This window comes from Arachis ipaensis, chromosome B5 (genome assembly GCF_059453495.1).
Source record: "Arachis ipaensis isolate K30076 ecotype BB chromosome B5, ASM5945349v1, whole genome shotgun sequence".
In the NCBI taxonomy this organism is placed as follows: domain Eukaryota; kingdom Viridiplantae; phylum Streptophyta; class Magnoliopsida; order Fabales; family Fabaceae; genus Arachis; species Arachis ipaensis.
This window is the reverse complement of record NC_142440.1, coordinates 5,113,184-5,126,768: the sequence shown is the minus strand read 5'-3', so window position 1 is coordinate 5,126,768 and position 13,585 is coordinate 5,113,184. Positions and strand designations below refer to the sequence as shown.

At 34.8% G+C, this 13,585-nt stretch overlaps 2 protein-coding genes across 2 annotated transcripts; one reads left to right on the top strand and one right to left on the bottom strand.

Annotated features, from left to right (window-relative positions):
* The first annotated feature begins 7,194 nt into the window (after positions 1–7,194).
* On the top strand, positions 7,195–9,011 carry LOC107641643 (putative pentatricopeptide repeat-containing protein At3g25060, mitochondrial). The gene is made up of 2 exons (XM_088488946.1): positions 7,195–7,906; positions 8,078–9,011. The coding sequence occupies exons 1-2, from the start codon at positions 7,701–7,703 to the stop codon at positions 8,448–8,450; spliced, it is 579 nt and encodes a 192-aa protein (XP_088345072.1). The 5' UTR covers positions 7,195–7,700; the 3' UTR covers positions 8,451–9,011.
* A 345-nt stretch (positions 9,012–9,356) lies between these two features.
* On the bottom strand, positions 9,357–11,861 carry LOC107642601 (bax inhibitor 1). Its single transcript, XM_088488945.1, has 6 exons — positions 11,641–11,861; positions 11,077–11,220; positions 10,881–10,972; positions 10,039–10,225; positions 9,803–9,958; positions 9,357–9,679 (listed from the first exon to the last, which is right to left on the bottom strand). The coding sequence occupies exons 1-6, from the start codon at positions 11,746–11,748 to the stop codon at positions 9,629–9,631; spliced, it is 738 nt and encodes a 245-aa protein (XP_088345071.1). The 5' UTR covers positions 11,749–11,861; the 3' UTR covers positions 9,357–9,628.
* Positions 11,862–13,585: the final 1,724 nt, after the last annotated feature.

Genomic DNA, 13,585 nt, shown 5'->3' with positions numbered 1-13,585 from the left:
TCATACCTCCCCAAGATGATAGAGGGAGAGGTGTGGCCAAAGATGCACACACTTCAAACCTGGAAGGACACAGGATAAGCTCGAAAATACTCCGACTTGAAACATCCAGGTCAAGAGATCCCACAGAAATCATGGAACTTGTCTACGGACATCAAGGTTGGCTGAAACAACTCGAGCAGGAGCTAGAACGACAATGAAAACTAAAAGAGCCCTAATAAGGGAATCTCAACGACAAAGGAAATTAGAATAAAAACTCTCGAAACTGGAGTCTGACTTCAAGGGTAGAAGAATTAGAGTTGACCGAGAAGAAACACCTCTGACGGATGAAGATCCATTCATAGAAGAAATCATGTAAGCTAAAGTCCCTAGAAAATTTAAAAGCCCGAACATGGAAGAACTCATCATGGGGCTAGTCAACAGCCTCAAAGAAGGACCCTTCTCCCAATTCATATCAAAGAGGCACCCAATCTCTTTGTACGAAGTACAAGAGCAAGCCGAGAAGTACATCAACATGGAAGAAACTACTCGGTTGAGATAACCTTCCCTAAGGCTGCACAACCCATTTCCAGCCTGAGACAAAGAGAAAGAACAAAAAAAAAAAGAATACAACTTGGAAAAAACTCGAAAATTACTATGAGTACCATCAAGTCTATGGCCACTCTACTAATGAGTGCTATGATTGGAGAAATGTGATTAAAAAATTGGCTAGAGAAAGTCGGTTGGACAGATACATTGCTATAATGACACTGGACCACAAAAGAAGATAGGAGTGCAAAGATAGAGAAACATTGCCAAAAGCCTATAAGCACTCTGGATCGGTGTGTCCACATTATCACAAGAGGACTTGCTGAAGACAGAGCAGCTCTAGCTTTGTCCTACTACAGAAAAGGCACGACATCACATGGACCCAAGAATGCGAGCAAGCCTTCTAAGACTTCAAAAAATTCTTGAGCCAACCACCAATTCTGACTCGACCTGAAGGAGAAGAACTAGTACTGTACTTAGCCATTGCAGATATGGCCGTAGCCTCAATCCTTGTCCGAGAAGATAAGGAGGGGCAACAACCTGTTTATTTCATGAGCAAGGCCTTACAGGGGGCAGAACTGAACTACCAAAAAATAGAAAAATTTGTCTACGCCCTCGTCCTAGCCTCCAGAAGACTCCGACCTTACTTCTAAACCCACACTATCAAAGTCCAAACTAACCAACCTATGAAACATATTCTCCAAAAGACTAACATTGTAGCTTAGATGCTACAATGGGCTGTGGAATTATCCGAGTTCGACCTCAAATATGAAACTCGTACAGTAATCAAATCTCAATACTTGGCCGAATACACAGGAGAACAACAAGGAAGCCCAACAACTTGTCTTTTGTATGTGGATGGATCCTCAAATAAAGCTGGTAGTGGAACAGGAATCATTCTTGAGAGTAAAGAAGGAACTCGAGTAGATCTCTTGTTAAAATTCGAGTTTTCAGCCTCCAACAACCAAGAAGAGTACGAAGCCATGATTGTTGACTTCAAGCTAGCCAAAGAAATTGGAGCATCAAAAGTCACAGTGTTTAGTAACTCCTAAGTGATAACCTCCTAGATAAATGGGGATTACCAAGCTAAAGATCCTAATATGAAAAGGTACTTGGAGAAAATATTAGAGCAATTCGGACTATTTCAGGAAACAGAGGTCAGACACATAACTCGAAAACTCAATTGACGAGCTAATGCCCTCTCAAAATTGGCTAGCACTAAGCCAGAGGATAACAATAAAATCCTGATCCAAGAAACTCCCCACATACCATCAATGGCTAAGGAAGTCGACAAGTCGGACACACTGACAATCTCCCATCTAAACTTGGGATGGATGACTCCTATTATTGAATATCTCAAACGACATCATCCCTAAAGAAGAAAGGGAAGCAAGTAGGCTCATAAAGAAAGCACAAAACTATGCTTTGGTTCATAACGTTCTCTATACAAGAGAATATCTACACCCTTACTGAAGTGTGTCCCAACCTCCAAAAATGAGGAAGTCCTAGAAGAAGTCTATAGTGGCATCTGTGAAGCTCACTTAGTAGCATGGTCACTAGCCAAAAAAGTGTTACGAGCTGACTTCTACTAATTGATTTTTCAGAGCTCACACAAATGTTATAAGCATATGGAACAACTCAGACTACCACCGAAGAATCTCCCTTTCGACATGTATGTGCCACAGAAGTCATGATTTCCATCGACATAAATAAAGAAAAACTAAGAGCAACATTCTACAATGAAGTCGGAGCACAAAAGAAGAGCTCGACCTCCTTCAAGAAATCCGAGAGCAAACTCGGATAAGAAAAGAGGTTTCGAGACAAAGGATGGCTACAAGGTACGACAAGACTCGCCACAAAAGACCTCATCTTGATAAGAAATAATATCGGGTTACAGAGGTCGGGCAAAAGAAAGCTGACGGAAAACTAGAAAAGACCCTGAAGTCTTAGGAAAGGGCTACTACAAAATGTCCGACCTCAAGGGTGACAAACAGCCCAGGTCGTGACACGCTCCAACATAAGGGAATACTACAAATTCTTATGGAAATTGATTATATAAATTAAAAAGCACTAATTTAAGCTCGACAAAGCATGAAAATTATTGCCCGATCTTATTGGTTGGCAAGATAAAACGACGAGGTCCAAATTGGTGTAAGAAGTTACATAAGCGAATCGAGACTGACCTCATCAAATCAAAGTAACTTAATATATAAAACACGACCGACCTATTAAAAAGCGACATGGTAGTAATCGAGTCTCAAGAAAAGAGACTCAATCCGACTTTCTTGAAGCGACGAGGTTTGAGTTCAAGGAAAGATTGTATAAACGAATCGAAATGAAATCAAAATCGTAAAAACAATCCTACAACCCGTAAACTCGTACGAAAAATGAGTTAGGAGAATGTCGAAAATGATAAGTTAAAAGCATGCAATTTAAAGCATGCGTTGTAAAAGCTGACAAAGTCCTAAAAATGGTAAAAGCAAAAAATGACAAGAAAAACAATCCTTTAACTAAACGACTCGTACAGAATCGAGTAGAGAAAGAAAGAAAGGATTGTAAATGTTTTGAACAAAATCAAAACGTAAAACAATCTTTCAACCAAACGACTCGTATAAAAAAAGAGTTGGAAAGGAATGGAAGGATGGTAAAAGCATTTTGAACAAAATCAAAACCTAAAAACAATCCTCCAAATAAAACAGCTCAGGTAAAATGAGTTGTATCATACACAAGGATGACAACCTTGTAAAAACTAGAAAGGGGAAGGAATAAGTATATAATCCCTTCACCTAAGACACCAATTTATGCTCAACAAAGTGCAAAAATAACGAGCTGACCTATTAAATGGTCGCTCGGATAAAGCGACGAGGTTTAAATTGGTATCCAATGGTTATAATGCGGCTTGATGGTTTAAAATAACTCAAGCTCATTAGTTGAATGAAATCGAGTAAAAAATAACCATCGGTTATAAGCGATTTGTATTAAAAACAAATCGTACAAAATTCTATCACTTTAGAAACAACTTGAATCAAACGAGTTGAACAAATCATTGAAAGACTTCATGAAAATTCGACCTCAATAATCCGACTTGACCATCCGATCCACTTGATCGCTCGAGTCCGATTTCATGAAGCTCGACCTTGAGCAGGGGCACAATGGATAAAGTAACAAAGTCTTATGGTTATAAAGATGATCTGATATTTTAAAAGGACTCAAAGTAAACAATTTGTACTTAAAACAAGTCGTGAAGTCCTAAAAACAGCTCGGATTTAAACGAGTTGCATGAAATCAGATCAAGAAATAATCATATCTTAAAATAAACGATTTATACCAAAAACAAAGTCGTGCAACAATTCTACAGCCTTCAAAACAACTCGGTATAAAACGAGTTGTACAAAATCAGAATAAGTTTCAAAAAAGTGATTTGTATTAAAACAAATCATGCATCCTCAAAATAACTCGAAAACGAGTTGCACAAAACTAGCGCACGAAAAAAATTGTACAAATAGTTACAGAGTAACGTTAAAAAAACATTACAATATTCAAATCACGTCAAGTCAACCAATCTTATTTGCTTCAGACCTCAAACTACTAAACAACTTCTCCACAACTCAACATTTCGACTTGGTCATCTGATTGCTCGAATCCGACTTCATAAATCTCGACCTCGAACAGGGAGCATTATTCATGCACTGGCCCACAATTTAGCCAAACCTAAAATAATTAAAAGCCCAGTCTACAGAGTAAGAGTCCAAACCACACTCTGGGACCTATCTGACCTCATAAAGGTCGGCCCACACAGCGCCAACTTGGCCCGACTCATTCAAATAAGATAAATCTTAACTAATTACTACAATCTCTCTTACTCATCTAAAAAGGAGATTTCAACAACCTTCCTAACAAAAAGGAGTAATCGATCTACCATCAAAGGTGAAACTACTCAAAGGGTGGTTATTGACTTTACGTTTATACTTATAAATATCTTGCTACCTTCAAATATTCTTCGAACCCAATCTACTAAAAACCTACTTAAATCCTTACTAATTTAAGCATCCACTTCAATACCAGTAGACGTCGTACGTTGCGCGAAAAAGAGTCTGAATCTCACGTTCAGATCCAAAGCAACCAAATTTCAAGTAATTCTCGGAACAAAAGTCTAAGCAAAAAGAGGTGGGAGCAGTAGCACAAACTCTTAAATCGGAAAAAAAAAGAAATAAAAAATAAAAAGAAAAAACCAATTCATTAAGAATCAACATGTAATGCAATGTGGTTATCTTTTATTGGATTGAAGGTGTGAACAATCTAAAACCCACATATATTACGTAGGCACCCACCTTATATCATGAATATGAATGTGGCATATTTGATATTTCACACAATCTTTTTTTCTTGGCTAAGCATCATGGTTCACGCTATTCTACACCTACCCCTTCACTGCCTTGTGAAACTATGAGTGAAGAGTGGCTTTTATTTATTTGTTTATTTTATATTACTTATATTCTTCTATTATCAGACATTTTTACTAATATTGAAAATTCTACGGAAGACATAACTCAAGATATCCTGATATAGTTATTAAATACTCAAGATTAGTAAATAAGAGAAAAAAAAAGTATCGCTCTAACCAACTGTATATATGTATGTGTTGTTTATAGAAATGCTATCAATATATTTGTATTTCATTTTCATCCATTTTGTTTCTATTCTTTTATTACAAACTGTTTTGGCATCTTTCACACATTTCCATCCCATTCAATATTCACTTTAACAAAAATACATTTTTTTATTTTGAGTAATTAATTTTATGAAAAATGATTAGGAGTTTTAATGCATCTTCTGATTATCTTTCTATTTTTTAAATAACAAAAGTTTTGTTTTCATATATATATATATATATATATATATATATATATATATACTTCTAATCATTACTCTAATTTCATTCATCTCAATTATCACTCTTATTTTTCTATGCTTAGCTATCACTTTTGATGATTTTTTTATTTAGTTTAATATTTCATAATTAGTGTATAATTAATTGATTAATGAATGTAACGGATAAATTGTATATATTTGGACAAGAAGAGTATGAGATGAAGATGAATAAAAATTATTTATTCAGTAGTGTTAATCATAATCATAGGATTTTGGGGTTGGAATAGTTGGCCAATTATAAAGGACAAACTAGATGTAACCGCCCTATAAATTAAAGTAATATTAGGTCCATTTGGGTATATATGAGCAAGATTGAGTCGGATTGATGGTGGCCTTTCCCACAAAACTAGAATTTCAATAATATTACCATGCTGCGTTTGTTTATAAAAACAGGACATTGAGATAGAGATAGTGAGATATAAAATTGTGTTTAATAGAAGAGACATAGACAGAGATAATGTATCCAAAAACACTGAATTAATGTATTTTGTGTCCATACTGATAGGAAGGACACAGAAACACTAACAAGGGACACAACTTATTTTTTATTTTTTTCATTATTTTTGTTAATTTTTCATAATTATATTTTTTATTGTTATATTTTTCATCTCAAATTTTTGAATAAAAAAATAAAAATAAATTAAATTTTCATAATTTGTTTTAATTTATCACCAAATAGAATACAAGAACACAAAATTTTATGTTTCTATTTATCAGTGTCTTATCCTGTCCTATTTTCAGTGTCTTATCTTGTCCTGTTCTTAGAAACAAATGCCGCCTAAGTTCTAATATTATGAGTTTAGTGAGAGAAAAAAAAAAAATCTCGCCAATACTACAAATTAAATATATGTATTTGAAGTCTTATAAAAGCATTTGAATGGTAAAATAGTTTTTTAAAAAAATCTTAACTTGGATTTCAAAATAATGTGCCATTATAAAAAAAACTTGGCAAAAATACACGCCCTACCCTCTTTGTTCATTAAATGTATTAAACACAAGAACAGTATTAAATAACATTTTTCTCTTATAATTTAAGTTATTATTGGCCAACTTTTGCAACCTAATATGACTCTTTTGTACCTAAAAATTGCATAATATTAGTGCCCCTTTATTCTTTCGTCTACATATATTCCATTCCAGCAGTACATGGTTTATTTTTCCATCCAACGGACCAACGTGGGAGTGACTTTACGGAAGGACTAAAGCCAAGGTACATCATCTTTGAAACATTTGCAATTTGGAGTTAATGCAATGATGTAATGCAACACACCACCCATCCAAAGGAATAAATAAATAACATATACAGTTTATGCATTATGCAAATGAAATAAATAAATAAATGCAAAAATAGAAGACTTTGTCCAATATATGATGTATCCGAAGCATTTAGCTTTTTCGGATTTGCCTCATACCATGGTAATGTTCTATGGTCTTACTCCACAAATGACATAAAAGTTAACTTTAACCCATCGTTAGCTTCGTCTTCATCCACTAATTTTTTTTTAATTTTTAAAATGGATGTCCAAATACATGTATCAACACGCACTATACCTGAGTGCAACACTTTTGATTTTTGAACAAGTTTTTATTTCAACCACATAAAACCTGCCCTCTATATATATGTGCTTCGTCTTTTCATCTTAACAAATAACAATCAATTAAGCTTTTATTTTTACTTTTGTTTTAGGTGAAAGGAAATTAAGTTGTACAAGTGCAACATATGTATAATATAATTTTGTCTCCCTTGAATACAGCTAGGATGGATTTGATGTTGATTTTTAGTATCAATTATTATTGCGTGATTTTTGTTTTTAATTTTTTTATGCACTTTCATTTTGAGTTATTGTTGGGGTTCTTTTATTAATTAATAATGCCTGGCCTATCGTGGATATCAATAATTAAAAAAAGCTCTATTCTTTTCCAATTATAATACCATTGAATGATAAACTTAGACTTTTTGATATAATTGACCAATCTTTTACATAGTCATAAGTTTTTTTTTGTTATAGGAAGAATCTATGACACAATCGAAATATGTTGGAACATAGCTTTGAAGTTGTCGTTTTTGCTCCGAAGTTGTGTGCCATTTCGCAGTTTTGCAAGCTAAGCAATGTCACGTCCAAACTATTCTCAAAGGATTGCTTCTACATTTCACTCTTCAGACCGATCTCTTGCTAGCTTATTGTAGATTGCGCCTTCTCTGTTATGCACGGAGGGTGTTCGACACAATAACCATAAGAAACATGCATTCATGGAACATCATGATTGCCTCGTATAATGAAGCTTCCTTGTATTCCAATGCTTCAGCTATTTTTGGCGAGTTCAAGCGCTGTAATCTCGGCCTAGATCATTATACATTGCCTCAGCTTTTTAAGGCTTGTGTAGGAGTAGGTGATTATTGTTTTGGTAAGGTGTGTCATGGTTGGGTGATAAGACTTGGCTATAAAAGGTATGTTGTTGTGGCTAGTTCTTTGTTCGAGTTTTATGTGAAATGCAGAGGGATAACAAACGCATACTTGGTGTTTTCCAAGATGCTTTGTAGGGACTTTGTGGCATGGAATTTGATGATTTCGGGGTTTCTAAGGGTTGAATTATATTTGCGTGTTATCCATTGTTTCAGAAAAATGCTGCTTGCAAATGGGGGGAAGATGGATTCCATGTCTATTCCTAGCGTTTTGATTGCTTGTGGGAGGGAAGGAGACTTGATGAAAGGCAAAGAAGTTCACTGCTACGTTGTTAAGAACTTCGAGTTTGATGTGGATGCTCCCGTTGGTAATGCCTTAATAGACATGTATGGGAAATGTGGATGCTTGAATGATTCAGAGAAAGTTTTCAGGACAATGCGCCACATGAACGTGGTTACGTGGACTACCATGATATCGTGTTATGGGATGTACGGAAATGGAGAGGAAGTTAGGAAGCACTCTTGCTGTTTCAGAAGATGGTTAATGGAGGAATTACACCAAATTCTGTCACACTTACAGCAGCCTTAGCCAGAGTTGTAGCCACTCTGGTCTGATAGATCACAGAAAAAAAATTTCCAGTTCAATTAGTTCTGATTGAACACCATGCATGTATGGTGGATCTTTTGAGCCGCTCTGGGTATCTTGTTGAAGCACTTGAGTTGTTGAAGAGCATGAAATCATTAGGAACAGGAAACATCTGGGGTGCCTTTCTTGCAAAGATTACAGCTCATCATCTTTTTCAGATAGAACCAAATAATACTAGTAACTACATAACCCTATCTGGGGCATCTATCAGTCTCATGGTATGCTTGATCGAATTGCAATGGTTAGAGAAAGAATGAGGGAACAATATCTGGTTAAAACTCGTAGTTGTAGCTAGATCAATATTGGAAGAAGGAATTATAAATTCTGCCAAGGTGACCTGTCTCGTCCACTGGATCAATTAATCGACAGAGTAACCCATCAAATTAGCAACACTCAGTTATTGGCGGATGATTTTAGTAGTGTATAATATTACACTTATTTACACATGATACTTGCATTATTCATACATCTTAATCTTAATTATTTCAAAATTAATTTACCTTATGAAAATTGCATACACATGTTTTTTTTATTTTTTTAACCCATAACATATAAATTATATCCATTTTAATAATTATACATTTCAACATAATTTTAGCTAATATCATCCAAATAATACTCGTTTTCTTTGACAAAAAATCAAAAGAAATGCAAAGACAAATCACATTGACACCAATCCCATTTTAATCAAAATTAATTATGTAAAATACACATTCATACTAATAGCATCTGTTTCAAAAGTTAACGCAAACATACACTGTTTCTTAATAGGCATCGGATGTGTTCTACTTCTAATTCACAAATAAGCAGCAAGTTCTTTGTATAGCAGCCAGGTAAAAAATGATCGAGTTTTTAAATCCATATGTGTAACATTAGTGTGTACATGTACACAAATATCTCTACATCATGTTCCACGATAAAAACATAGCACTAAGGTTCTACTACATCTGGTTATCCATTATTAAAAACCATTAAAAAAAAAAAAAAACATAACAACATGTAGTGCTAATGGTTTAGTCAGATAAACACGACAAATTAACTTCACATCTGTAACAAGTTCTAACTGGGCAGCCGTTTAGACAGCTTTTATGGGCATCTCCACATATTCACTCCTGGTTGATTTAGTTTCTTCTCTTCTTTTTCTTCTCATTTCTCTCGGCTGAATTCTTCACCTGAAAAAATATGCAGAACAAATAATAATAATAATTCTGTCAGTATGAATTCATCAGCAGAATCGAAAACGAAGAATAGAGGTAAAACTCGAAAAGGGCGAGCTGTTCAATGATCAAACTCACCAAGATAATGAGAATTCGGACAAAGATGGCAGCTAAGTCAGTGAACAAGGTCAAAGCATGCTTCACATAATCCAGATCACCAGAGTGTGCTCTCTCAACTATTTCTTGAGTGTCTACTACAATGTAGCCGACAAACACCAAAAGCCCGAAATACAACTGCACAAGTTGCAAAACAAACACTATATAAGAACCTCACTTTGTTGCAAAAAAAGATATTTGAATCGCCAAGTCCTCACCTCAAACTTAAAGAGAGCTAATGAACCTCCAAAGATAGAAGACGCAAAGTGCAACCAGAGAAGAATGGACAAACCAGAAGAAGCCAGGCCACCAAGGTACAAATACTCCCTGCGCCTTGCAACCAAAGCTGCTCCCGAGAAACATGCAAAGGCCAAAGAAGTTGCCACAAATGCAGTAAAGATGATGCTGTAGCAAAGAAAAATATATCATGAATTTATCCCAATAGCCACAGTACTCTAAGTATAGAGAAATAGTTGTCAAACGAAGGAAAAAATAAAGGTGGGAATTGTTGGGGAATCTCTCTAATCAAAATTCTAGTAGGGAATATGAATACAATCCCTAAGGTAGTGTTTGTTTTGAGGTACTGAGACAGAGACTGAGAGACTGAGACTCAGTATCGTGTTTGTTAGTTCAGAGACTGGTACTAAAATTTCTGTCTCTGTCTTTAAAATTTCAGTATTTCAGTACTTCCAAAAAGTAGGGACACAGGGGACTGAAATTTTTAGAGATAGAGACTAAAACTTTAATAACATTTTATACCTAAAATACTTTCATTTCAATTAATTAATTCCAATTTTACCCTTTATACAAATTGAATTAGAGTTTCAATCTTGTTTCAATTCCTGTCTCCCATTTTGCACCAAACAGAATACTGAGATTTATTTCAATCCTGTCTCTTAGTCTCTGTCTCTCAGTCTCAGTCTTTTCGTCTCTGTCTCTACACCAAACGCTACCTAAAGTAATTCAATAACCTCATCATTGATATTGAACCGAAAACAAAAAAGCGTTCCCAAAAGATCATAGTAAAAAATGACACAATGTTATGGTAGCAGTAGCACACCTTGGATCAACTTCAATGGCCAAATCAATCAACGGGCCAATGGAGGCTCCCTGAAACAGGGCTGATGCCAACAACAAAGAGACCCTCTTTTGCTACACATATTAAAAAATAACAAAGGGCTCTGTAAGTAACAATAAATTGCAAAAAAACATGAAATGAAACAAATAGAAGATCACAAGAGCAAAATGTTTCGTGCCTCTTCAGATGGAGGTGTTGAGAGCAACCAGATCATGGTTCCCATGCATCCAACTGACGTAAGAAAACCGCCAATGTTCCAAAGAACATGCAGGTAAGCCCCAACGGCCGCAGCAACCACGGCACAACAGAGTGTGAAATAAACCTACAAATCAATCAATGAATCACAACACAATACATACATAAATTACAATTGACAAGCAGAAATTAGAAAATTCAACAAATTGAATACAAATTGCGAGAAACGGTCTCGTTCTAAATGTGGTACAAAAGAAAGGAACTTGATGGGTGGCACAATTCTAAAATCTAGGTATACCCAATGTTATCCAAAGAGAATCGAACATTATTGGGAACAAGTGATTCTCAAATCTTCAAACCCTAGAAATAAGCATCTTTCAAAGCGGTAATTAACGGAAGAACTAAATTGATAGAATCCTAATGCAAAAAGCATAAGAAATCAGGCTTTAAGATAGAAATTTCAACGGAATATAGGAAAAACGATTTGGTGATTGTGGAAAAGAACAAGGAGTTAGGGGAAGCAGAAAGGGGTTTAATATAGCGTTACCAGCTTGAGGTGATTCTGAACGACGGGAGAGATTTGGCGGAAGTTCTTGAGAGTGTCGTAGTTCCATCGGCGGCTTCTTGAATCGAAGAACGAAGTGAACGAATCCATTGTTGATTCTTTTTCTCCAATTTCACACAAACGAGCAGAAACAAAACGAAATAGAATGGAATTGCAAAACTGAAGGAAACTCCTCTTTATATTTAAAACAAAAAATCAGTCCCTCTTCATTAAATTTATAATTAAATTTTTATATATTTTTTAAAATTATTTTTTTATTATTTTCTATATAATTAAATTATTATCAACATAAAAAATTAAAATTAATAAAATAATTTTTTATGTATTAAAAATATCTATAATTAATATTTAAATTAAATCTTTTCCCGTATATTTCTTAAAATAAATATGCTATTAATTTTAATATTTTTAACACAAAAATAATTTAATTATAAAATTAAAAATAATATAAAAATTCTAATTAAACTTAAAAAATCTTCAAATGTCCTTTTAATAGATGTTTTTTAAATATAATATTTAAAAACTAAAATTTTAAATTTTAAATTTTAAATTTAAAATTTAAAATTTGAAATTTTAAAATTAGAAAAATTATAATTTAAAATTTGAAGTTTAAGACTTAAAATTTTAGAAATAGAACTTAAAGTTAGTATTTTATTATTTAAAATTTAAGATTTAAGTCTTAAAATTTAAATTTTAAACTTTAAATTTTATAACGTAGGACTTATAAATTTAAAAAAGTTGGAGACTTTTCGCTTGTTATAAAATACGTTTAGATCTATAAAACAAAATTTTATGTAAAAGTTCATAAGTGTTGTTTCTCTATTTTAATAAAATTAGCTTGAAAAATAATGGTAAGTGAAGTGTATCTAAAATTTTAGTCAAAATTAGATAGACAAAAAATTTGTAGTTTTTGTGTCCGATTATAATTTATGGTTTAAACTTGTAAGTATTGAAATTTTATTTGGTGTGATTTTTTTCTTACATCATGCAGCCAAATAGGTGTATCTACAACATTTGGAGGCAACACAATATGCCTTTGCATGATAGGATCATACCCTATTTGGAGAGAGTTGGTTTGTACCATCTGGCTAGGCTGAATATGCGTTAGTTCTGGTTGGATGAGCTCCTGGTCAGCACATTCATTGAGAGGTGGCGTCCTGAGACATACACCTTTCATATGTCGTTTGGGGAGTATACCATCACGCTGCAGAATGTGGCATATCAACTGGGGTTGTCCGTTGATGGAAAGGCTGTATCTAGGTGCCTCATAGATTTTGACCAGTTGATGGATGATGGCAGACCGGCTTGGGAGTAGTTTCAGGAGTTATTTGGCGAGCTTCCGCCACCAAATAAGGTAAAGCAGTTCACAGTCCACAGTCCACTTCACATAGTTCTATGAGAGGTTCAGGGTGCTACCGGCGGATGTGACTGAAGATACCGTACGCATATACGCATGTGCGTACATTATGATGCTGCTATCCACTCAGTTGTTTGGTGACAAGAGTGTAAATCTGGTACCTATACGGTGGTTGCCGTTTGTGGTGAGGCTTGATGAGTTGGGAATTTATAGTTGGGGTTCGGCTGCGTTGGCATGGCTATATCGATGCATGTGTCGGGTGGCCAATAGAAATGTCATGAACTTGGCAGGCCCCCTCCAGCTACTATAGTCTTGGATATTCTGGCAGTTCCCTACTCTCAGACCGCATGGATTTGACGACTTTTCTTTTCCATTGGTATCCAGGTATCAGTTTATGCACTTAGGCTTTCATTATTTGTTTGCCGGTTATTAACTTTTGAGATCCTGGATTATTTATTCATATGACATTGTCATCCTTCAGGTGGGCCACTTATTTACCGACATCCGATCGAAAGGAGCAAAGAATCATCCAGTTTTTGCCTTGCATTAGACCGGTTGGGTGGTTGAGAT

What these genes read in the sequence shown, in the direction of transcription:
- LOC107641643 (XM_088488946.1), top strand. Translation starts at nt 7,701, where the DNA reads ATGCATTCATGGAACATCATGATTGCCTCGTATAATGAAGCTTCCTTG. An exon ending in ATAAGACTTGGCTATAAAAG is followed by an intron (nt 7,907 to 8,077) that starts GTATGTTGTTGT and finishes CCATTGTTTCAG; the next exon opens with AAAAATGCTGCTTGCAAATG.
- LOC107642601 (XM_088488945.1), bottom strand. Translation starts at nt 11,748, where the DNA reads ATGGATTCGTTCACTTCGTTCTTCGATTCAAGAAGCCGCCGATGGAAC. An exon ending in TAGCTCTCTTTAAGTTTGAG is followed by an intron (nt 9,959 to 10,038) that starts GTGAGGACTTGG and finishes CAACTTGTGCAG; the next exon opens with TTGTATTTCGGGCTTTTGGT. An exon ending in TCCGAATTCTCATTATCTTG is followed by an intron (nt 9,680 to 9,802) that starts GTGAGTTTGATC and finishes ATATTTTTTCAG; the next exon opens with GTGAAGAATTCAGCCGAGAG.